Source organism: Colossoma macropomum, unplaced genomic scaffold (genome assembly GCF_904425465.1).
Source record: "Colossoma macropomum unplaced genomic scaffold, Colossoma_macropomum, whole genome shotgun sequence".
Taxonomy (NCBI): domain Eukaryota; kingdom Metazoa; phylum Chordata; class Actinopteri; order Characiformes; family Serrasalmidae; genus Colossoma; species Colossoma macropomum.
Window position 1 is genome coordinate 13,069,723 of NW_023494803.1, and position 26,946 is coordinate 13,096,668.

General features: G+C 40.3%; 1 protein-coding gene across 1 annotated transcript in view; it reads right to left on the minus strand.

Annotated features, from left to right (window-relative positions):
• Positions 1 to 5,090: 5,090 nt before the first annotated feature.
• Positions 5,091 to 26,946, minus strand: part of sorcs3b (sortilin related VPS10 domain containing receptor 3b) — a 119,602-nt gene continuing 97,746 nt past the window's right edge. Inside the window, exons 19-27 of the mRNA XM_036593842.1 lie at positions 26,606 to 26,792; positions 26,219 to 26,352; positions 26,006 to 26,129; positions 23,881 to 23,993; positions 21,460 to 21,585; positions 15,812 to 15,911; positions 10,455 to 10,560; positions 8,026 to 8,303; positions 5,091 to 5,464 (exon numbers count right to left, since the gene is read on the minus strand). Of these exons, the coding sequence (XP_036449735.1) occupies positions 5,403 to 5,464; positions 8,026 to 8,303; positions 10,455 to 10,560; positions 15,812 to 15,911; positions 21,460 to 21,585; positions 23,881 to 23,993; positions 26,006 to 26,129; positions 26,219 to 26,352; positions 26,606 to 26,792 (1,230 nt within the window). The 3' untranslated portion in view covers positions 5,091 to 5,402. The remainder of the gene's footprint in view (positions 5,465 to 8,025; positions 8,304 to 10,454; positions 10,561 to 15,811; positions 15,912 to 21,459; positions 21,586 to 23,880; positions 23,994 to 26,005; positions 26,130 to 26,218; positions 26,353 to 26,605; positions 26,793 to 26,946) is intronic.

Below are 26,946 nucleotides of genomic sequence, written 5' to 3' on the forward strand. Positions count from 1 at the left end.
ATACAGATTTACCAGTTTACATCTTTTAATTCAAACAACATGATTAATGTGAAATTATATGAAACTGCAATTATACATATAATAGAATCATTCACAATTGCAAATAATATGCATGTGAACTCAAAAATGTCTTCATTTCAGTTCCCCGGTCACGCAGTCCGACTGCAGCCCTCCCACCGCTTAATGATTTGTTTTGACAGTTTGGTGACGACGCCTCGCATTTTTTCCAAAGGTCATGAATAATGATTAGGCAGAAAAAAATGAAACACATGGTCTTTTCATCAAATCCTGCAAATCTGTGCCAATCAAATCACACTCGAGTGCAGCATTAAGAGGTGTGTGTGTGTGTGTGAGAGAGAGAGAAGCTGGACAGGCAGAGAGTCTCCAGCAGAGTTGTAAAGAAATGAAGACAGGTGTTATAATCATTCATACGATATTAAATAATCATTCATACAGCCTTAAATAGTCCTTCCTTTATCGATATCTCTGTACGGCGGAGAGCGGAGGATGACCTTTGGAAATGTTAAATATCTTTCAGCCGCAGCCGAGACACGACAGGCAGGAGACAACACACACACACACACATACACACACACACACACACACACACATACACACACACACACTCACACACACCATCAGATTCAGCCTTCACACATTCATTTCTGAATTTGAGGAAAATAAAAGCAGTTTCAGGGACACATTCATTCTACAAATCAGAACAGAGCAGATCTTTGGGTTCTAACTGCTGTAATTAAAGATCTGACAGATCTAAACCCTGTGTTCTAATCATCTACAAATACAAATCTACTGCAGTCTGCTTTCAGACATCTGAGTCTAACTCAGTGGTTCACTGATGGAGCTAATGCTCCTCTTTGGAGGAGCTACAGAAACATGCTCGCTGAATTTAGATGACGTGCCTGCAGGTGAAAAACGCTGATCACACTCGCCATGTAAAACACACCGGCTCAGAACACTGAGATCAGACGAGCTGTTAGATGTTGGTTTCTAGGGATAGTTTTAGGATTAATCCTAGTCTTAAGAATGACTGGGACGAGATTACAGTTCTGTATGGAGGTGGGGTGACTGGATCATCAAATCGTACAGGATTAGAGGTATAAATGGAATTCATCGATACTCAATTTCTGCACCACCTTCACTCCACAAAAGAGTAGAAAACACATTAAAATGGTTATTCTGTTCATCCTAATCGTCTGTCTTACTGTCTTAAATGGATGCATTGTCTTATTAGCATTGCCGTTAGCCTAGGAGCTAAGCTAATGTTATCGAGAGGCAGTAGGATGAAAGTGTAGGTCTGGTTTAATAATATGTTTTCAATCATTATCATAGCATTTGGCCTCATTCACCAACAATTCTAAAGAAGAAATTTCCCACTTATGCAGTTTTGAGGAAGATTCTGACATTCACCAATGTTTTCTTATTTGGGATTTGTTCTTAGGTAAGAACAGAATCTACACACACTGCACTTTAAGAACACGTCATGAATCTGATTTTTCTTACTTTTTCTTAGGAACTTTCTCAAGAACACACTTAAAAACATACTTAAGAAGATACTGGTGAATAAGACCCAGTTCCTAGAGTTGGGTTTGATGTCATTCTGCTGTGTTGGTTCAGCTGCTTTACTGTTCCTCTTACCTGGATCTTTAGCCTCTTATTCCATACCAAAAAGGACCCCAAAAGAGAAGAATCGTCTAATTGTGCTCATCTAATTCAGAATCACTTTATAAACCTATAAAGAATGTGTTTGACTGTGTATATAATTAATGTAAATATATTATTTATATATATATATATATTATATAAATATATTTTATAGAGCTATTTTTTAATTAAAAGCTAAGCTTACTTGAACTACATAATAAACGTCTCTCAGAGAACCTGTGGAGAGCTGACAGAGCAAAACTGAGTTTTCTGTGAAGTCTGAGAAACTTTAATCAGTAATGGTGTAATCTGAGAGGACGTTAGCATATCTCTCCAAACACGGCACTGTGTACACAAACCTCAGGGCCGAGGAACTGTCACATCAGCGGAAACGCTTGTCCAAAAGTTCACAATTTTCCCCAAGGATGCCAACCAATCAGAAACTGTTCTCCACTAACTCACTAACTCGTTAACTCAGCACGTGTGTGTATTGAAAAATGAGAATGCTTTGAATGACCTTTTTAAAGATACTGAAACAGTTCTTGAATTCTAATAATTTGAGGCAGCATTTTACATTTTTTTTTAATTTATTTGAATTTGAAGTTCATATATAAATTGATTATGTATCACTCATTCTACTCAGTAGATCCAAACAAGTGGAAAAAAATTTGTGCAAAAAATTGCACACAAATTATGTACAACATTTTCCAAGTTTAAACGATGATTTACGACCACATTTCCAAAAAAATGGGGACGCTGTGCAAAATATAAATAAAAACAAAATGCAATGATGTGCAAATCATTTAAACGCTATATTTAATTGAAAGTACAAAGAAAACATATCAAATGTTGAATCTGAGAAGTTTGACTGTTTTTTGAAAAATATATATGCCCTTTTTGAATTTGCTGCCAACAACATGTTAAAGTTGGGACAGGGGCAACAAAAGGCTGGTAAAGTTGTGAAGTGCTAAAAACAACACCTGGTGGGTGATTGACAACAGGTCTGTAACATAATTGGGTATAAAAAAGCATTCCAGAGAGTCTGAGTCTTTCAGAACTTAAGATGAGGAGGCCTTCACCACTTTTGTGAAAGACTGCATGACCAAATAGAGCAACAATTCAAGAATGTTTCTTGACATAAAATAGCAAAGAACGTTTGCTTGTCATCATTGACAGAACATAATAACATTAAAAGACTCAGAGGATCTGGAGAAATCTCTGTATGCAAGGTTCAAAGCCAAAAACCAGTATTCGCTTTCCATGCTCTTTGGGCCTTCAGGTGGCACTGCATTAAAAACATACATTAATCTGTAGTGGAAATCACTGCATGGACTCACGAATACTTCTGAAAACCACTGTCTGTGAAAACAATGCGTTGCTGCATCCACAAATGCAAGTTAAAACTCTTAAACGCAAAGAAGAAATTGTACATAAACAGGATCCAGAAATGCTGCCACCTTCTCTGGGCCCAAACTCATTTAAAATGGTCTGAGGGGAAGTGGAAAAGTGTCCTGTGGTCTGACGAATCAACATTTGAAATTTTTTTTTGAAAATTATGGATACTGTGTCCTCCAAGCTAAAGACCACTCAGCTTGTTATCAGTGCACAGTTCAAAAGCCAGTTGATGGTATAGGGCACATGGTATGGGTGACGTGCACATCTGTGAAAGCACCATTAATGCTGAACAATATATAAATGTTTTGGCAACATATGCTGCCATCCAGACGATGTCTTTTTCAGGGAAGGCCTTGATTATTTCAGAAAAGACAATGCCAAACCGTATTCTGCATGTATTACAACAGCATGGCCCTGTATTAAAAGAATCCAGGCACTCAACTGCCCTGCCTGCAGTCCAGACCTGTCACCACTGATAGCATTTGGCGCATTATGAAATGAAAAACACGACAAAGGAGAACCCCGAACTGTTGAGCAGCTGAAAGTCCTATATTAAGTAAGAATGGGAAAACATTTCACTTTCAAACTACAGCAGTTGGTCTCCTCAGTTCTCAAACAGAGTGTTGTTAAAAGAAGAGGTGATGAAACACAGTGGTAAACATGCCCCCATCCCAACTTTTTTGGAACGTGTTGCTGGCATCAAATTCAAAATGGGCATATATTTTTCAAAAACAATAAAATTTCTTTTATTAAAAAGACTTTTTTTTAAAGTTTTAACATTTGATATGTTCTCTTTGTACTATTTTTCCCTTAGTGGTTGGTGTCATGTAGTGGGTAACACCTCTGCCTTCTACACTGTAGAGTGGGGTGCAAGCCCCCTATACTATACCAATAAGAGTCCTTGGGCAAGACTCCTAACACTACTGTTGCCTACCTGTGTAAAACTGCTCAAATTGTAAGTCGCTCTGGATAACAGCATCTGGCAAATGCCATGAAATGTAAAAATATGGTTTACATGATTTGCACATCATTGCATTCTATTTTTATTTACATTCTGCGCAGCATCACAACATTTTTGGAAATGGGGTTGTATTTCTCATGGCATAATTTGAAATTAAGTCAGGTCAAAATTTGAAATTTAAGAAAGCAAAAAGTTTTTCTTTATTTGGTTTAATTACATAAATATGCATTTTAAATTAATTTCAGTAATGCACAGTAAATGTTAAAAGTAAAAAAAAACAACAACTGTGGAGTCCAAAAGATCTGAAGATGTTAAACTGACTCAAACATTTAGTGTTTTTGGCACCCGTAGATTGACAGTACCAGTGCTGATCACTCAAAAACCTGCAGCTTCACCTGAAATTCTGGACCAGCAGAGAAGAATTTTCAGGAATTAATTCTGAAATTGCATAAAAACCATGCTTATGCCACAGTAGATTTTAGAAAACAACCCAATTCCTTAATCAGGGCTTCAATTGAATGCTTACAAAGCTACTTTTTGTCACTCTTGATCGTAATTTTGTTTCACAAGCTGAACTGAAATTAAATTGAGAAGAAAAAATAGCACTCTGGACATTTGTTCACTGATTATATAAAAATACATTTATTCAGACTGATACAGTGAAATTCACAGTCAGATTTAAAACTGGCGTGTCAGCTTTACGAAGCAATGACTCATGCACCATAACATCTACTGTATAATAATAATAAACAGCAAATTAAATATACAGCAGCTCGATTTATCAAAATGATCCACAGCGTAAAGGCACAAAACACAGACACGATGCTGGTGATGAAACTAGAATCTTCTACAGCTGTCAGCTTCCAACGACAAACATTCACTCATGTAGCCTCTACAGTTTTAAATTTATATCAACATAGATCTTTAAAATCCTTTAAAAGAACATACAGAACTATTTAAAAGATTGACATGATTCTTTTTCAGTTTCAGATTGTTTATATTAGACTTAGATATCAAATATGTGACATTCATCTCCCTAAAGTGCTCTAAAATATCATGTACAGTTCTTCATATACCTGTCAGTTCTCATGCAGAGGAGTTTAAATCATTTTTATAAAATGAAATGAGCTACACTGTGTACCAATTAAAGATCTCATACCTAATGTGGTCAAACAGATAAACACGCTTCTTTTGTGATCTATAAGAACTACTGGACTTTATTTCTAATGCAAACTCCATTCTGTCACTTTCCACAGATTAAAACTTTATTTACAGTTTAAATAAATGTGTTTGGAGATACATTCTGCTGAACGTATATAAAGACTTGACTGAAGATTGATCAGCGAGAAAGACTCAGAGTGTTTTTTGGTAGGTTAGGTTGGTTTCAGACGTTGGTGCAGTTCGGAATCTCTCTGTTCCTCAGTCTCTCACCAAAACCTGCAGCTCCTACAAGCACGGAAAAAAAACACAACATGGACCATCATTAAGAGTGTAAGGGGCTCAAGATTAAAGTGATAGTTCAAGCAAAATCCAAACATGTAATTAGCCCCCACCCCTTTACCCCAAATGTTTTTAATCAGCCAAGACATGTTTGGAAGTTAGTCTTTAGTTTTAGCACTGGGGCTACAAGGCTAATGTAGCTAACAACTGACATGAACACACCATGTGAAGTTAACTAAACCATGTTTTAGCCCATGTTTGTATTAGTAGTGTCAGAAACCTCATAACGAACTCCATCTGTGCTAACTGGTGAGATATAAGTTTTTGGTGTTAGCTTGATGCTAACTAATGGGATATAAGCTTTCTGGTATTAACTTAATGATAACTGGTGGGATATAAGCTTTCTGGGGTTAGCTTTGTGATAGTTGGTGGGATTTAAGCTTTCTGGTGTTAGCGTGGTGCTAATTGGTGAGACATAAGCTTTCTGGTGTTAGTTTGGTGACAATTGGTGAGATTCAAGCTTTCTGGTGTTGGATTGGGGCTAACTGGTGGCATATCAGCTTCCTGGTGTTAGCTTGGTGCTAACTGGTGGCATATCAGCTTCCTGGTGTTAGCTTGGTGCTAACTGATGGGATATAAGCTTTCTGGTGTTAGCTTGGTGATACTTGGTGAGATATAAGCTTTCTGGTGTTAACTTGTTGCTAAATGGTGGGACATATGCTTTATGGGGTTAGCTTGGTTGATCAGCGAAATTTGCTTCTTTATTTTTAGCACTGGAGCTACGAGGCTAATGTAGCAAATTTCAGACACTAGACACGTCCTTGCTGATCAATTACATTTGAGGTAAGGGGAGGTGAGGGTGGGGGAGAATTGGACTTTTGCCTGAGCTATCGTTTTAAAAAAAGGTTAGATTGTTTTGTATTGGATTCAGGAACATAAAGAGGTGTAAACGCGGTCAGCAGGGAAAACGGCCCGCAATCAGCTTCTGATGAGTGAAGAGAGGAGTGTAAAAGGAAAATCAATACGAGGCTGAGAGGAAACTTCCAGAGTAGACACTGGGGGGAACAGGGGTCAATCTGCTGACCTCACTCTCTTTCTCTCTCTCTCTCTCACACACACACACATACACACACACACACACACAGTCGCATACAATCACATACTTTCACCTCAAACAGTCTCAGACAGAAACACACTGATTATCAGTCTATAATAAACCAATAACATACAATCTACTATTATTAGGCATCATTATTAACCCTCTAAGTGGCTAGGGCCCACTGGTGGGCCCAAAGTTTTATTACACACTTCAGAATAGCTCAACCAACTGCACTGAAGACCCCGTATTTACTGAATAATAAGCCTTAGTTTGTAATGGGCCTGGGATTTTAATAGAAAAATATTGCCATTAAATGTCTTTCATAATTTCACCTCTTAGAAGTTTTGGGGCATTGACGTGCAAAAAAATTGGACACCGATTCTCCAGTTGTAATTTCTCAGAACTTTAATAACTCGTTAGACCTTAGTTGACTCGTTAGGGTTGATTACGTCAGCTGTTGATAGCAAAGCATAACCAATTCTCTGACTCTTCAAGCCTTCAGACAACTAACAACCATGAGCTCCTCTAACCTTTTTAGATCACTGTACAGGTACCAGCACACTTCCATTATACACTTCCAGCTTTTCATAAATTTGTTTATGCATTAAATCATCCAGCAGTAGAGCTTGAAATCTCAAGATTCGATTCAAAGCAAACCATTTTATGATCTGTTATATACAGCAGTTATGATCGTCTCATTGGGAACATAAGTGAAATGAGCAAACTTTAGCAAATCTGCGAGATAAGAGTTGTGTTGTGGCTCAGCTGTGTCTGTAAGGTGAGGAACAGGCAGAGAGCAGTTCAGAGATCTATAAGTCAAGCAGAAATAAACTTCTTCATTCTTGCCTCTTACTTTGCCAGTAATTCATACAATTAGCTCAATTAGTTAAAAAAATTATCACAGTGTTACCTTTCAACAGCGATCAAAGCATGACAGCAGTCCAAAGTATGTGGGAACAGTGCCACCTTTTGCTTTGGGTATGGCATTTCACACAAAAGCTTGGAAAAAAGTGGCGACAGAAAAGAAGCTAAGCAGCTGCTGTGAAAATGAAGCTAATAGAAAAATCTAAAAAGATACCAAAGTGCATCCAGATTGCAATTTTTAAAATGCCATTTAGAAAAGGTGGAAGTCAGAGTGAGATCTGGACCTGATTGACAGAGCTGCTCATATGGGGAACAGAAAGACAAAGTAAAACCACAATATGACCGCAAAGGACCTGCAGGATGATTTAGCTTACAGGTGGTGGTGTTCTACTGTGCTGTGCTGTGTGCTCACCAGGAGAATTTCTCACAATAATTGTGACATTAATGTTTATTTTTGATTAATCTTACCTTAATGAAAGGTTTTATCATTCTCTAATTTTCTGTGTAAATTACAAACATCTCAACCATTTTGTAACGTGTGTATTGTTGACGTTTGAGGGTCCTGATTGTGAGAACACTGTGTGTGTGTGTTTATTGTTTTTACCTCCATTTGGGGTCTCCAGCTCCTCCATCATGTCCCGGCTGTTTCGGGGGGGCGGAGCCTGGCTGTGTGCTGCAGGGCATGATGGGAGCGGAGTGTGTGTGCTGATGCGGGTGGTGAAGGGGATGTGTGCGGTGTTGCGTGGTGTGTATGGAGTGTGTGTGGGGTTGCGTGGTGTGTATGGAGTGTGTGTGGTGTTCTGTCCTGGTCCGACGGCACTGATCATCTCCGGCTCCTTCTCGTGTGTGTCCTCCGTCTGAACATGAATCCACGGAATCTTACTGATCACACACACACACACACACACACACACACACACACACACAAACAGAAAGTTTATGATAATTTCTGTAGTTTTATACACTCAGTGTCCACTTAATTACGAATATTTGGCACTTTTCCACCACATGGTACCGGCTTCACTTCTCTCGACTCAACTCTACTTGCTTTTGGCACCAGCTACATAGTTTTCCACTGCATATATATAGAACCCCCTCAATGTAGCTGGTCATCATAGTGACGCAACATGAAGCTGCTGTTCCATGAAGTCAAACAGAGGCTGATGGCTGCTAAAAAAAACAGTTTGGGAAAAACCTGGTAGCTAACGTTATGTGTTTAGAGTGAGAATGGTGATTCTTTCCGACCAATCGATTTTTCCACATCACCCTTTGGTATTGGATCAGATCACTTGGAACCTTGATGGAGATGGTGCCAAAAATAGTACCAGGCATCAGGTTTGCCTAATGAAGAACCAAAAAAGGCGAGTAGAGTTGAGTCAGTACCGTGCACTGGAAAAACAGCTGTTGTTCTAACACTAACCTGTTCTAACCTTCTTTACTCTAAGAACAGCTTGAGTTCTTCATGGCATGGATTTAATCAGGTGCTGGAAATGTTCATTAGGGTTTGTGGTCCATGTTGGCATTCCAGCATTAAGAAACTGCTGCAGATGTATCGGTTGCACATTCGTATTGTGACTGTCTCGTTCTACCACGTTCTCCCAAATGTGCTCAACTTGATTCAGGTTGGGTGGCTGAAGAAGCCACTGAAGATTACTGAACTCAATATCATCATGTTCATGTAACCAGTTGAGATCTTGTGCTTTGTGATGAGGTCCGATATCCTGCTGGAAGTGACCATCAGAAGGTGGTAAAGGGACGCACATGGTCAGCAGCAATACACAGATAAACTGCATCATTCAAGCAATGCTTAACTGATATTAGGAGCCCAATATGTGTCTAGAAAACATCCCCCTACCATTACACCACCTCCACAAGCCTGAACTACTGACACATTACAGGTTGAATCCAGGGATTCAGAGTGTTTACACAAAATTCTGATCCACCATCATGTCTATAATCAAAATTCGTCAGACTGGCAAAACTTTTTCAATCTTCAACTGTCCAGTTTTGGTGGGCTTGTGTCCACTGGAGCCTCAGATTCCTGTTCTCGGGCTGACAGGAGTGGAACCGAATATGGTCTTCTGCTGTTGTAGCCCATCCACCTTAGGTTTGGATGTGTTGCATGTTCAGAGATGCTTTTCTGATCACTGCTGTTCTGAAGAGCAGTTATTTGAGTTATTGTCAGGTTGAACAAGTCTAGCCATTCTCCACTGACCTTGCTCACCAACAGAACTGCCGCTCACTGTTTTTTTTTTGTTTGTTTTTCGCTCCATTCCATGTAAACTGTACAGACTGTTGTGCATTAAAATCTCAAGAGATCAGCAGTATCTGAAATACTAAACCATCCTGTCTGCTACCAAAAATGATGCCCCACCAAAAGTCACTTTTGTTGGATGTGAACATTACTGTTCCTAATAAAGTTGGCGGTGAGTGTATGAGTGACTCAGATCTAGAAAAAAATCCATATTTTCCAGACTGTCTCCTGAACCTTTAATGTTAAATGTATGATTCTAAAATAAGATACCAGTTACATCCTGTAGACTTACAGAGCAAACAACTCTATCCAGATTTGATTTAAAAATGTACAACCAGAAACATAAAAGCTGTTTAGAAACATGTTTGAGTTTTCATGTGAAACGTGAATTAGTATTTTATCACAATCTTAGGTAGTATAAACTGTTATGTCCATATTAGCTTTTCAGTGTTCTGCCTGGGTTAGCTTTAGCTTCCTGTGTTCATCAGTCTGAGAGTAAAGACTAAGTTAGAAGGTCACATGAGTTCTGTTCTTAATTAGGTTTTACCATAAAGATGTAAATAACAGCAGAACTGTTGGAGAACACAGTAGAATTTAACTGCACTGCATTAGTGATTTATTACAGTTCCTATTACAGTGATTTCACTGCTGGTTTCTGTGACCCATGAAAGCCAACTTTTTCACTGTGTCTTAATCTAATACGACACATTTAGCAATATATAAAACACTGAAAAATGGGGATAACCTGTGATTTTGCTGAAATAAACAGGTTATGGTACCGTTTGAATTTGTAGATGAAGAACACGGCCAAACCCACGAAGGCCAGAGACACCAGCATCAGCGCCGCAGAGCCACTGGGGAGTGCACTGGAGTCCACCAATGGAGCTACACATAACACACACAGTACACCATATTACACACATTGCACACATTGCAGAGATTTATTTACATTGGGTAATATACCGACAGCATATATTTAAATCCAACATATTTAATTTTCATAAGGGTTTTACAGTTTATACCATCGCAGTGGGGAAGCTGCAGGGTTTTTATGATCTCACACTAATCTGACTGTAATTATGAAAGACAGAAAACTCATCACTGAAGTGGAGAGCATCAGGAGTCTGTGTGATGTTATATCTTTAATTACTGTTTAGTACATTCAGCAGTGCTGCTCAGTGTGTAAAACATCACGCTGGATTAACATAGATGAGTTTATTAACACAATCAGCTCAGATTCACATTCCAACTGAGTCAGTGATTATAATATAATAATAAGGCTTTAAAGAAAAAACTGTAAGCAAGACAAATACAGTATAACAATAATACAGAATAATAAGAGACAGAGAAGACAGACAGACAGACCGATAGATAGATAGAAAGATAGATAGATAGATAGACAGACAGACAGACAGACAGATGGATTGACCTGATCTACCTGAACAGTATGTGAATATCTGAATAGTCCAGCCAGTGTGATTTCTCATTCACCGCTAAACACTGACAGTAAATAGGCTCAGACTCTGCAGATCAGTAAGCAGGAAGATGTTCTATTGTCTTTATTGTATGGTGGCAATATTTACAGCACATATTCAACATTTTAATACTGTATTTCTCCATCTGAGCTCCATTTATAACATGTGTGTGGTTTTAGTACCAAAAACTGTATAATTTATTATATAGTCATAATCTATTTATACATGATAATTTTCCAGAATGCCTTTATCCCTTAAAGCCTATTTCTTTTCCTGTCCCTTTCGGACTGGCGTATGTAAATAAGCTCTGTTCTGATTGGCTGCCTCATTCAAAAAGCAGCCACCGCTGAAACACTCTTTATAGTATCAGTGTGAATGGGCGGAGCTAAACTGCTGTGGGCGGCACTACACTACAGTGTTGTCCATATATAGACAGTACTGACTGAGGAGCGAACTGTACATTGTGAAACTTTTAAACACTGTTTACACACATCAAACTCCATTGGAAAAAAGTAAAAATGATGTCACTCTTCATTAAATAAAAGCCTTTATTATGCTGCGGCTGAGGACACAAACATCACTTGTTTTGGCTTGTGTCATCAGTCAGAGTCACAGCACACACTCTACACAGGTACTGTAAACACCTTCAGCTGATTAGTCACATGAGTTTGGATGTCCAAGTGATTCACAAATATCAAAGTTACACAATAAGGAAAACAAAATTCAATATAATAATAATACTACTAAAAAACTATATACAAAAACAAACACCAATATCAACAACAAATTGTGTATAACAAGGTCATTATCTGTAAACTACATAGTGCACCAGTCTCATCGTATGCCTATGGAAATCAATTTAATCCAGGAAAACAGTCAATTTTTAATTTATAAACTCAGAAAGTCAGCCATGTTATAATAAAAGCTTTTATTTAATGGCCTGTCATTGTTTTTCATTTTTTTCTCTTGATTTTAAGCCCTGGCCACAGAGCATCTTCAGTACAGAATGTTTATTTCCCCACCTGTTTTCAAACATATTATAATCCATATCAATGCAGTGAGGTATCTCTATATCTGTTTCTGTCTCTTTGTGATAATCCAGCACGGAAATACAGTTCAGACATTTCCTGAATCTGTAGAGCCTATTTCTTTTCCTGTCCCTTTAGGACTGGCGTATGTAAATCAGCTCTGTTCTGATTGGCTGCCTCATTCAAAAAGCAGCCACCGCTGAAACACTCTTTATAGCATCAGTGTGAATGGGTGGGGCAAAACTGCTGTGGGCAGCACTACACTACAGTGTTGTCTATATACAACACTGTATATCGCCCTTTCCGTTCCATCTCATCACGAGATCGTATGTGACTCACATCCGGAGTTATGAGGCTATGAAGAGGGGCTGCATGTCACCATCCTCTCACTGTGTGGAACTGGTGGATTCGTGTGTCCGTCTACATTCTGTGTGAAACTGACCAATGGGCAGTCAGGAAATCACTGAGGACTGACCCATTACGCTGGAAACCCTTCATTCTTCATTCAGTCCTCATTGGAGACTTATGTGAAATGGCGTGCAGAGGGTTTCCAGCTGCTGAAGTTGCTGCAGTGGTTTTGGAAAGTAGTGATGAAGGTAACAGAGCATTTTGATATGAAACACATGAGTATCATGTTATATGAGCCTTTAAAAAAGAGTTTAAGAAGAGATGAACAAATGAAGAGATAATGTCTTCAGACCACAGAGGGGTAAAGAATGTTCTGTGTATAAACGTGTTTGTGAAAAAAGCAAGGAATTCTGTTACACTTGTTTCTCGTTAACTCTGTTTCTGTGGATTTCTTAATTAAACGACTCGGTTAGCTGAAGGTCATATAGGACTGTGATCACACTGAGCTCAGCGGTGCTGGTTTCGGTGTTTTTTGGAGGTTTGTGAGGTCCTGACAGGCAGATCAGTCTACATAATATCACACACACACACACACACACACACACACGCACACACACACACACACACACTGTGTGACCTTTCAGCAGAATTCTGGCGGCATTCTGAACCTTTTCCTGTTCACAGAAATGAAGATGAATTGGTCTGCCTGAAAAGGGTAAAAGTGTTTTTTTTTCTGGCGCAGAGAGCAACTCTTTCTGATGATTCTAAATCAGCTGCAGTCAGGGCTCCATATTGGGGGGGGGCAAAAAACATCCCCCGCCAAATCTGCTATCAACCTTAGCTGCTTCTGCCCACGCCCTTTCCTGTTAGCTATGTTGAGTGACTCTCTGAATTAGTACTAGTTTGCTGGTAATTAAGATGCAAAGTACAGGGGGTCTTGGGAAGTCCAGGACCCCCAAATTAACATCTTGGATCCCCTACATGTCTCAAAATTATAATTCTGGGGCTCCCTGAAAATAAACTTATGCCTGTTCAGAGAATTCATTGAAGCTCATTGTTTGTCTGCTTCACCCACAATCAGCTTCTGCCATTGGTGTTCTTAACTAACTAGAGCTGCAGCACTGCTCTGCCTCAGGGTGGCGCTGTAGCAGACCGGTTCACCCAGTTGGTCCTTCATAGCCTAGAAACTGTAACTCTGCCCGGATTCCTCTGAAACACTTGACAATGTGCTGCAGCGTATCTGTAAATCTGAAAACTCGCCCAGTTTCCCAAGAGTTTGGTGTAAAGAGTGACTGTTCCTCATTTCTCACACTGAAGACAGAAGAGGAGATGAGTAAGATCTCAGTTAATGAGAGGAAGAGCGCAGAACAACACTAGAACAGAGACTGATAAAACAAACATTTACTGACATTGAATCATCAGCACCACTGTGGTGAGTGAGTTAAAACAGCCAGACAACATGGGACCCCTGAATACCAGGGGGGGGGGTTTCACACACTGCTGGTAACTACTAATTTTCTTAACTTTTAGGACCCTGGGTATATCACAATTACAATTATAAAGTATTTAGGTGAGACGTTGACTCCCAGTGTGCTCTGTGGAGGGTGGTGGTGTCACTTACTGTTCTATACAACAGACAGACTCCACCCACCAGAGCAAGAGTATTATCTAGTACACTGGCCCATCGCTCTTCATCACAGCCTGAAGATAGTCACCCACTGAACATGTCCTGGTTTCAGAAACTCTTATTTATAACTGGACAGACAGTAAATCAACCCTTCTGCTGCAGTTTCAGGATAACAATGACCAAAAAAGCTCAGCCTGCTGGTCAGGAGCCTGACAGATGATGAAGGGAGAGAGCAGAGAAAATGTCCACATCAGTCCAGAACATTTAACCTCTGTGTTTTTTCTGCTGTGTTTTCAGCACGTGCAGTCTATAAACCTGTGTATTTGAGTCACTGGAATTTTCAGACTTAATGCTGTCTCTAATTACTGTGTAGTTACACATTAACAATACATGCAATGACAATGTAACTACAGATGAGTATTAACTATTACAGACAGATTACAGTAGTATTGGTTATGTAAATACTGTGTCAACTTCAGTTTTTACTCATGTAATTACACAAGTTGTGTTAAAACAAAATACTTTCTCTTATGTAATTACATGTGTAATATGGTGAACTGCTGATTTTCCAATAAGACTGGTGGATGATTTCCACAAACTCCTGTTACAATCAGAAAAAACGGGAAAAAACAGTTCATACAAATGAATAATAATTATCCTCACCCTATTACACGTATAATTACATAAGAGAAAAGTGCTGCTGCAAGTATCAAGATAGAGTTTTGTAACTATACTATTAAAAAGATAGTTCATCAAGAGTTCTTTAGGAGCCATGAACACTCAAAGAACCCTTTGCATGATGAAATGGTCCTTTGCATGGTAAAATGGCTCTTCAGGTTGATGGAGAATGTGCTGTAGATGGTTCCATTTATAACATTTATAGCACCAAAAACGTTCTTTTATTGTTATGATGTCAAGCTTGTATACGATAAAAGAACTCTTTTAAGTGCCACATAGAACCATTTTCAAAAAGGTTCTTTATAGAGCCATCTCCTGCACATTCTCCATCAATCTGAAGAACCATTTCACCATGCAAAGAACCCCATGCAAATGGTTCTCTGAATGGTCACGGTTCTGTAAAAAACCATTTTCTTTACTAAAGAACTCTGGAAGAACCATCTTTTTCAAGTGTGTGTAGTTACATTGTTGTTGCATGTTTTGTTATCATGTAACTACACAGTTATTGGAGACACTTAGTGTAAAGTGGGACTGAATATAAATGTAGATGAGGTTTCATTTCTTTTTAAGGATTGATTTTAAACACTGTTCTTGGTATTTAAAGCTTCACTGGTTCGTCTTTATTCATTTTTAAAACCAGCTCAGTAGAACGATTTCTAACTGAGGAGCTATTTGAATTTAAAGGGCTGCAGTCAAAATCATCAATTTTTCCTGTTATGGTATTTATTAATTTCATAACTGTCTTTTGTTTGAAGGGTTTAAACGGGGGATTATATTCTGTTGAACTTCCGCTCTTTATCCCACACCATCTGATCCGATGGTTTATAGAGGACACTGCTGAGTCCAGCCACCGCAGCCGTGTCAGACTGGAACAGTGGCCATGTCAGACTGAAACCGTGAAGCGGAACAAAGTGACAGGAGTGTCAGTCCCCGGTGTGTGTTTGAGTGTGAGTGTGTGAGTGAATGTGTGTGTGTATTACCCAGAGTGAGCTGAGTGACAGAAACAGTGATCCGAGTGTCCGGCTTCAGATCAAACTGGATCAGGTTCTGGTTCAGAGCGTTAATGAACACCTCCAGCATCTGAAACACAGCAGGAACGCCATTCAGAGGCAATTTACTCACTAAAGCGGGAAAGAAAAGGAAACACCATCAGCTCTCCAAACACAGCACAGCCAGCCAACAGTGAGGAATCGTTACCAGCAGGATGTGAGAGAACATAAAGAGAAACCTAACACTGCTTAACAAACAATCAGGTCATTCAGCGTATCACTGCTGTCAGAACAAAACCATCTTTTATCATTTACTTCCATCATTTTAAAACAAAAGGTTCTCTTCACATTGTGTGGTCGGTTCCTGATGAACAGATCAATAAAAATGATCCAACATTACTCGTAATAAAACCTCATTATAAAAGTATTAACCCTCCTGTAATGTTCAGCTGTGAGGAACAGCAGTGACATCCTGATGTATGGTTAACCATCTGAAAGTAGATAAAAATATATTTTTCTCCATAAACATTATTTTTACAAACATATTTAATAAGTCATTTTCCATTTACACCTTCATTACACTAATTAAGCCCAGCAGAAAAGGTTTCATGCTCCAAAAATGAATAATACTATTTTTCTGTATTTTTAAACTTTGAAACATTTTGACCTGCAACATAACAGGAGGATTAAGTTGAATTATAAGTTTAAAATGTCTTTGCTTCTCATAATCCATTTTTGAGATATGTGTTTTTTTTCACCAATGGTATGCAAAAAGTGTCCATGTCCAACTGTCCATTTCTGTACAGTGTCATATAAAAATATACACTCCTGCGGTGTATCTATGCGTGAATCTTCTTTCAGTGCGTTTTTAGGAATGCAAATTCACTTATGCAGCGTTTGAGCACTAATCTATTATTCACCTGCTACAAACTTCTGCTTTCTGAAATGTAAATGAGTCTGGTTATAATGAGTCTAGTTATTGCTCTTGTTGCGCTAGTGCACTTTTCAGCCCTAAGTAACACTTGAATTGCATCAGGCTGCGGTAATTAACAGACATATCACTAAAGGACAAGTCCAGCATCTCCACTCTACTTATTCAACATTACTCTGTTCCATTTTGTAAGACCAAACTAGGACCACAGAGTAAAACAGTGAGGAGACCAGGGCCGCAACAGATCATCCACCTCTCCTGCTCCATCTGGATTTATCTTAATGGACAAAAGAGGGTTGCTTTGCACTGACTGTTGTGTTCTTAAAAAACAGTTAAATATCATTGCCACCAGCCTGGGGTGGGGTGCCTGCCATGCTGGAGAATATGCATGGACAAACTGGACCTAAAAGCATGTGCAGGCTCACATGTGTTTAGTAAGGAGAAAACATTCCAACAATGTGTACCTGTTGATGAAAACATGTATGAATTAGAAATTTACTGTGGCTCCCCCCTGCCCTGCGATGGACTGGCGACCTGTCCAGGGTGTTTCCTACCTTCCGCCCAATGACTGCTGGGAGAGGCTCCAGCTCCCCCAGTGACCCAGAAGGATAAGTGGCTTAGAAAATGTGTGTGTGTGTATGTGTGTGTGTGTGTGTGTGTGTGTGTGTGTGTGTGTGTGTTTGTGTGTGTGATTGCTCCCCCAATCATGCACCTGAGAGATGTTCTGCACAGCTTCTCCTTTTCACCAGCAGCTGTGGAAATCTCAAGTGACATTTCAACACAGCTACTGTTCTGCACTGCCGGGTTTCAGAAAAGTTCTTCATACATCTGAAGTGAGAGTTGAAGCTGCACTGTCCCAACATCAAAGGAGCCCAGAGAAACTGTACACAGTTGATTTCTTCTCAAAGGAACGGCCACCTGCCAAGAGACACCATGATGTTGACTCACACCTCGAAGACTCAAGACTCAAATTGGACTCTCACCTCAAGACTCGGCATAGACTCTCAACTCAAGATTCAGCTTGTACTCTAATCTCATAACTCAACTTGGACTCTCACCTCAAGGCTCAACTTGGACTCTAACCTCAAGACTCAACTTGGACTCCAATCTCAAGACTCAACTTGGACGCTCACCTCAAGACTCAACATGAACTTTAACCTTGAGACTCAACTTGGACTCTCACCTCGAGACTCAGCTTGGACTCTCATGTCAAGACTCAACTTGGACTTTAACCTCAAGACTCAACCTGGACTGTAACCTCAAGACTCAACTTGGACTTGAACCTCAAGACTCAACATGGACTCTCACCTCAAGACTTTAGTTGGACTTTAACCTTGAGACTTAACTTGGACACTCACCTCAAGACTCAACTTGGACTCTCACCTCAAGACTCAACTTGGACTCTAACTTCGAGACTCAGACTCTCACCTTGAGACTCAGCTTGAACTCTCACATCAAGACTAATTTGTGACTAAGTGACTCTCACTTCAAGAATTAATTTGGACTCTCAAGACTCAACTTGGACTTCCACCTTGAGACTAAACTTGGACTCTAACCTCAAGACTCAACTTGGACTCCAACATGCACTATATCCTCAAGACACAACTTGGACTTTAACCTCTAGACTCAACTTGGACTCTCACCTCAGGACTCAACTTAGACTCTCACCTCAAGACTTAACTTGGTCTCTCATCTTAAGACTCAGCTTGGTCTCTCACCTCAAGATTCAACTTGGACTTTAACCTCAAGACTCAACTTGGACTTTGACCTCATGAATGAACTTGGACTCTCACTACAGGACTCAACTTGGACTTTAACCTCAAGACTCAACCTGTACTTTAACCTCAAGACTCAACCTGGACTGTAACCTCAAGACTCAACTTGGACTCTCACCTCAAGACTCAACTTGCACTCCCACCTTAAGACACAACTTGGAATTCAACCTCAAGTTTCAATATGGACTATAACCTCAAGACAGACACAACTTGGAATTCAACCTCAAGTTTCAATATGGACTATAACCTCAAGACACAACTTGGTCTTTAACCTCTAGACTCAACTTGGAATCTCTTTTCAGGACTCAACTTAGACTCTCACCTCAAGACTCAACATGGACACTCACCTCAAGACTCAGCTTAGACTTTCACTTTGAGATTCAACTTGCACTTTCACCTCAAGACTTAACATGGACTTTCACCTCAAGACTAAACTTGGTCTTTCACGTCAAGACTCATCTTAGAATTTCACCTTGATACTCAGCTTAGATTTTCACCTTGAGACTCAACTTGGACTCTCATCTTAAAACTCAACTTGGACTTTAACCTCAAGACGTAGCTTTGACTCTCAGCTCAAGACTCAACTTGGACTCTAACCTAAAGACTCAACTTCGACTCTCTTCTTAAGACTCAACTTGGACTCTCACCTCAAGATTCATCTAAGGCTTTTACCTCAAGACTCAGCTTAGAATTTCACCTTGAGACTCAACTTAGACTCTAACCTCGAGACTCAACTTGGACTCTCACTTCAAGACCCAACTGGGACTCGAACCTCAAGACTCAACTTGGACTTTAACCTTGAGACTTAACTTGGACTCTCACCTCAAGACTCAACTTGGACTCTCACCTCAAAACTCAGATTGAACTCTTACCTTAAGACTCAGCTTAGACTTCGACTTAGAGTCAAAGTCTAGAGTCTAGAGTCTTAGACTTTAACTTCGAGATTCAAATTGGACTCTAACCTTGAGATTCAGCTTGAACTCTCACATCAAGACTCAACTTGGACTCTCACTTCAAGAATTAACTTGGACTCCCATCTCAAGACTCAACTTGGACTTTAACCTCGAGACTCAACTTGGACCCTCACCTCAAGACTCAGCTTGGACTCTCACTACAGGACTCAACTTGGACTTTAACCTCAAGACTCAACTTGGACTCTAACCTAAAGACTCAACTTGGACTCTCACCTCAAGACTCAACATGGACTCTCAGCTCAAGACTCAACTTGGACTTTAACCTCAAGACTCAACTTGGACTCTCACCTTAAGACTCAGCTTAGACTCTCCCCTCAAGACTCAACTTGGACTTTAGCCTTAACTGTCAACTTGAACTCTCATCACAAGATTCAGCTTGGACTTTAACCTTGAGACTTAACTTGGACTCTCACCTCAAGACTCAACTTGGACTCTCACCTCAAAACTCAGATTGAACTCTCACTTTAAGACTCAGCTTAGACTTTGACTTAGAGTCAAAGTCTAGAGTCTAGAGTCTTAGACTTTAACTTCGAGATTCAAATTGGACTCTAACCTTGAGATTCAGCTTGAACTCTCACATCAAGACTCAACTTGGACTCTCACTTCAAGAATTAACTTGGACTCCCATCTCAAGACTCAACTTGGACTTTAACCTCGAGACTCAACTTGGACCCTCACCTCAAGACTCAGCTTGGACTCTCACTACAGGACGCAACTTGGACTTTAACCTCAAGACTCAACCTGGACTGTAACCTTAAGACTCAACTTGGACTCTCACCTCAAGACTCAACATGGACTCTCAGCTCAAGACTCAACTTGGACTTTAACCTCAAGACTCAACTTGGACTCTCACCTGAAGACTCAGCTGAGACTCTCCCCTCAAGACTCAACTTGGACTTTAGCCTTAACTGTCAACTTGAACTCTCATCACAAGATTCAGCTTGGACTTTAACCTTGAGACTCAACCTGGACTCTCATCTCAAGACTCAGCTTCGACTCGATCCTAAAGACTCACACATACTCACACTCAGACTTGCATTTCAGAAACTTGGGATTCAACTCAGACTCCCTTCTCAAAGACTTAACACTTAACTCAGACTCTCACATCAGAGACTCAAGACTCAATTCATACTTGTCTCTCAGAAAATCAAGATTCGATTTGGATTTGTTCCTCAGAGAAGAGACTTGAATCCCTTTGTGGTGCACCAGTAGAGCCCGAGCTAAACAGCTTCTTTACACTTGGTGTGAAGATGCTATGCTTGACATCAAAGCTTGTAGCATTCATCTAGAACAGATATCTAGTAGATATTTACTGGACTTCGACTCACACCTTAGAGACTTGAGACTCAACTTAAATGCTCACTTCCGAGATTTCAGACTACAAACTAAGCTCTCACTTCTTCACTCCCTTTAAAAGTAAAGTGAATCAGTCAAGTAACTTAGAAACAGCCATTTCACTGCAGAATCTCTCATTTTTCCATGTTCTCAGGGCTGGGACCTCTGACCTTTTGAACTCCTCCTATTGTAGAGGACAGTTCAGAAGTCATCGGTGCCAGCCAAGGACATCCTGGAATCCCTTTGATTGCACAATTCCAGCACCATTTTCCACAGTTTTCAGTCCCTCTGTTCTGTATGAACCGTTTCCCCAGCTGTACTTCAAAACGTCTAAATGGCAAAATGAAGTTTAAAGTTAGACAAGGGACTGATGTTTGTCCCTGACTGTAAGGTAAAACCTGTCATGGCAAAAACTCAGAGGAAGTTCGGATATTACAGACAATTTATTAATTATTTATTCATCATTTATATCTGTATTTCACAAACGTTGACTCTGTCTCAGGAGGTCTTTTCCCTGCTGGCCAAAATCCAAAGCAGGACTTTCTAGGAAAAAATGTTGATGATGAATCTGAGATTAGTGTGTGTGTGTGTGTGTGTGTGTGTGTGTGTGTGTGTGTGTGTTACTTTGTCGAGTTGTTCCTCTGCTCTGGGTTTGCTGTAGTTTTTCTCAGGGAGGATGAAGAGTTCAGCTGCAGTCGGAGATCCAGGAAACACAGACACCAACAAACGCTCCTCTGGAAACACACATACCTGCCGCACTCACACACACACACACACACACACACACACACACACACACACACACTGAACACTCTCTTCTCTATAAAACTCGTGTACAAAGACTCGTAGCAGATGTGCTACGATCAGTTATAACTATATTAATGCATGTCATTGTAATGTTATGTAACTGCGTTGACACCAAACTGTAAAAACATTTGTTGTTTTAACTTATAAAAGTAAGTAAAAGGATCTTCCATTCTGTTAATTTATTATTCAGATTTATTAATTACTGTTACTATTGCAATTTATCCTTAGAGTTCACAGTTACAGCTGACAGCATCACCATCATGCTGTGATTTGATATGAATAATTTCTGATGGGAACGAGAGCAGGAGCTGTCAGGTAAGTGCAGATTCTACATTTCAATCCAAACCACACTTGCACTTGGAAGTAGAAGAGGAGATATTTTATTATGGTTTAAATTTATTACAATTTGATATTTTAACACTATTGGATGTTATTGTTTTGTGTACATTGTTCAAATATCAAACAAAAAAAAATAGAAGTGCAAAGCTGAACCTGTTCATACAGAATGTAGACTGCATGTAAATGTAATTCCTTATATAACAAATTATGTACTTATATAATTGCATTAACATATTTTTGAAATTTAAATAAAATCTATGTGCCATTAATGACATGAATTATTTATTTAATGATGTAGTGATATTTAAATAATATGAAATATGGATCAAACAGATAGTGAAAGATCAGCAGTAACTCTGAACTCTGAGGGTTAAAGATGTATTTTCTGGAGTTCTGGACTAACAAAGCTTTTCGTTCCTCTTCAGCTGCAAACACACACAGTGAGAGAGGCCATTATATCTGTGCCTGAGTGACTGTCTGTAATAGAGCAACTCTTGACTCCCAGCGCTTTAATTGGCTGACTGGCTTTAGAGTGATGCTGCTCTCTCTGCGTTCAGAGAGTTTAATTCTCTCTGTCTCTTGCACAGCCAGGCTGATTTCCACCAGAGCCACAACAGCACTGCGGGGGTAAGCCGGGGGATGGTGAGGTGGGGGGGGTAGCATCACTCTTGTAGTGGGGCAATCAGACAGCGTGAGAGAAATCATTAACTTCTTTAAACTCCTCGATTGTTCACACTCACAACTACAGAACTTACACGGTTACTCAATTACTGAAAACTCTATTATGATTATGATTAATAACTAAATAATCAGCCTGCTGTGTCAAGTTTCCTCTCAGAGGCAGTCAGATTACTAAACACACTGATGTCCCCCAACATCTATATACTAAAATAGACCCCTTCAACATCCACCTGGACTAATTTGACACTCTCCAGCATCCGTGTGGACTAATCTAGACCCCCTCCAACATCCACCTGGACTAATCTAGACCCTCTCCAACATCCACCTGAACTAATTAAGACCCACTCCAACATCCACCTGGACTAATCTAGACCCTCTCCAGCATCCACCTGGACTCATATATACCCCTTCAACATCCACTTGGACTAATTTGACACTCTCCAACATCTGCGTGGACTAATCTAGACCCCCTCCAACATCCACCTGGACTAATATAGACCCCCTCCAACATCCACTTGAACTAATATAGACCCCCTTGAACATCCACCTGGACTAATTTCGACCTTCTCCAACATCCACCTGGACTAATATAGACCCCCTCCAACATCCACCTAGACTAATCTAGACCCTCTCCAACATCCACCTGAACTAATATAGACCTTCTCCAACATCCACCTGGTCTAATTTACACCTTCTCCGACATCCACCTGGACTAATTTAGACGTGCTTCAACATCCACCTGGACAAATTTAGACCCTCTCTAACATCTACCATAGACTGATCATCAAAATGTGTCATTTGCATAGTTTCCCTTCTTACTTTTAACAGTCATTCAGCCAAAATGCTGGGCTACAGTTTCTACAGTTTCTCATTAGGTTGAATGAATAACTCTAAATGTAGGTATTGTGATATAAACTCAGACTGTTCAACAGTTTCTCATTAGGCTGAACAGTATTTGTCTGTAAAACTTGTCCAGCATCACAACAGTAGCAATGAAAGAGCGCATTTGTGGGCGGAGCCTGGAGAGATTGTTATCTGCCTGGCTTCAGAACGATGCAGCACTCTCTGAGAGGTTTTAATGCTTTCATACTGTGGGGAAATCAGCCAGGCTGTGAGAGAGAGAGACAGCATTAAAACTCTCCAGCCGTCAGGAACCTTCTCCACAATAACACACACACTGACAGGAAGCCGCCGTGGACTCAAAAACACTCCCTTTACCTGAGAGAGCGTTGCCGTGACAACGCGCCCCACGTCCTGCCTCCACTCGGCGACGGAGGGGTTGTGCTCCTCCAGGTTTGGAGAAAACGACAGCAACAAAGAGCGGAAGAAGTCTAAGAGAAAGAGAGAGAAAGAGAGAAACAGAAAGAGACAAGTAAGAAGAAAAGAGATCATTGTGTGTGAAAGAGAGACTCCACAGTGTGTCAGTTACTGAACAGCAGCAGACAGAAACAGCAGCACTGTCAGAAATCAGTAAAAAACCCCAGACTGCTCAATCCTCCCAGATTAAAAGGACCATGTTTTCCATTTTAAAGAGCAAGTGACAGACAAGGGGCTAAAGTACGAAGCTGAAGTGACTGGAGGTTTGTGTGTGTGCAAGTAAGTGTGATTAGAGCTCAACCTGAGCCAGAAATTTTTGTGTGAACTTGGGGATATTTCAACTTGATAAATTCTGTTTAAATTCAAATGTACCCTCACAAAATTCTGTCTAAACTCGACAGCAGCACAGCAAACCTCTGTCTGAACCCGACTGTAGCCCCACAAAACTCTGTCTGAACTTGACTGTGGCCCGCAAAATTCTGTCTAATCCATCTGTAGCCAAAAGGTCTGTCTGAATTCGACTGTAGCCCACAAAATGCTGTCTGAGTTCGACTGTAGCCCACACAATTGTCTGATCTGATTGTAGCCCACAAAATTCTGTCTGAACTCGACTGTAGCCCACAAAATTCTATCTGAATTCGACTGTGGCCCACAAAGTTATGTCTGAACCCGACTGTAGCCCACAAAATTCTGTCTGAATCCCACTGTAGCCCACAAAATTCTGTGTGAATCTGACTGTAGCCCACAAAATTCTGCCTGAATTTGACTGTGGCCCCCATGTTCTGTCTGAATCTGACTGTAGCCCATAAAATTCTGTCTGAATGCGTCTGTAGCCCACAAAATTCTGTCTGAATGCATCTGTAGCCCACAAAATTCTATCTGAACCCGACTGTAGCCCACAAAATTCTATCTGAACCCGACTGTAGCCCACAAAATTCTGTCTGAATCCCACTGTAGCCCACAAAATTCTGTCTGAACTCAACTGTAGCCCACAAAATTCTGTCTGAATCTGACTGTAGCCCACAAAATTCTGTCTGAATTCGACTGTAGCCCACAAGATTCTGTCTGAATCTGACTGTAGCTCACAAAATTCTATCTGAATTCGACTGTGGCCCACAAAGTTATGTCTGAATTCGACTGTAGCCCATAAAATTCTGTCTGAACGCGTCTGTAGCCCACAAAATACTATGTGAACCCGACTGCAGCCCACAAAATTCTGTCTGAATCCCACTGTAGCCCACAAAATTCTGTGTGAACTCGACTGTAGCCCTCAAAATTTTGTCTGAATCTGACTGTAGCCCACAACATTTTGTCTGAATGCGTCTGTAGCCCACAAAATTCTGTCTAATCTGACTATAGCCCACAAAATTCTGTCTGAATCCCACAAAATTCTATCTGAACTCGACTGTAGCCCCACAAAATTCTATCTGAACTCGAATGTAGCCCCACAAAGTTCTGTCTGAATCTGACTGTAGCCCACAAAATTCTATCTGAATACGACTGTAGCCCTCAAAATTCTGTCTGAATTCAACTGTAGCCCACAAAGTTCTGTCTGAATCCGACTGTAACCCACAAAATTCTGTCTGAACCGACTGTAGCCCACAAAATTCTGTCTGAATTCGACTGTAGCCCCACAACATTCCGTTTGAACTGACTGTAGCCCACAAAGTTCTGTCTAAATCTGTGTGCAGCCCACAAACGTCTGTCTGAATCCGACTGTATGCTGTAGATAACCTACACATGCATGGTTGTTGTTCTTATGCTGACCTAATAGAACTTAACGACTTACTGCCAACAACCCAATTGACTGCAGATTAAACACTATATCATTAATATGAAGCATGAAGAAAAATTAAAGAGGAAAAATAAAGTAGAGAGAAAAACTACAACGCAAGCTTAAACTAAAATGGTGTCAGAACGCCACCAAACCTGATGGGAATGGTTGGGTTCTTTCAAATGTGGACAGATATTTAAAGCTCTGTGTGTGGGGGTGTGTGTGTGTGTGTGTGTGTGTGTGTGTGTGTACCTGTAACGGTGATGGTTTCAGAGTCTTGCAGTACGGAGCTTCCTGCTGAAACCTGAACCACCACCAGATGCCTGTCCTCCTGCACAAATGTGTGTGATACACTTCCCTCCAGTGTGATCAGCGGCTAGAACACACACACACACAGTTAAGGGTGCGTTCCAGGTTAATGTTTGGGTTAAACTTAAGATTAAAGTTGTATAAGCAGTTCTGAACCTCAGTGCTGTTGCTGAACCACCAGTAGAAGGCAGCCGTTACAGGCTGGCTGGGCCACACCACTGCTGTCAGGTTAGTCTGGCGACCTTTGATGGCCACCAATGGTGCTGAGAGGGTGATTCGCTCTACAGGACCTAATCAAACACCACACACACGCACACACACACACACACAGATCACATACTTACAGTGTAGCAGGCATATTACAGTTAAACCCACTATAATCGATTACACACATCTGTACACACACTCAGTGTCTCTACACATACCAGAGTGTCTTAACCTTTTATCTGACAGCAGAACTTACATTAAAAGGACTTTCTGACTTTGACAGACCTCATGACATTGTGCATGTATATGTGTGTATGTGTGTGTGTATAAACCCACTTGTGATATGCAGATAGAGGGAGGCGAAGTCTGAGCCCTGGCTGTTCTGAGCATGTGCAGTAACTCTGAATATCCCAGCTGTTCTGTATACATGTTTAATGCCGTTGCCAAGGCGACTGAAGTTGGAGTATGATACTGATATTCCATCTCCGAAATCCAAATGCAGACTTGTGGACATAGAGTCACCCTGGATAGATAGATAGATAGATAGATAGATAGATAGATAGATAGATAGATAGATAGATAGATAGATAGATACTCTGTAGCACTGTAAGTCAAGTCAAATCAAAGTTTATTTATATAGTGCTTTTTACAACAGGTGTTGCCACAAAGCAGCTTCA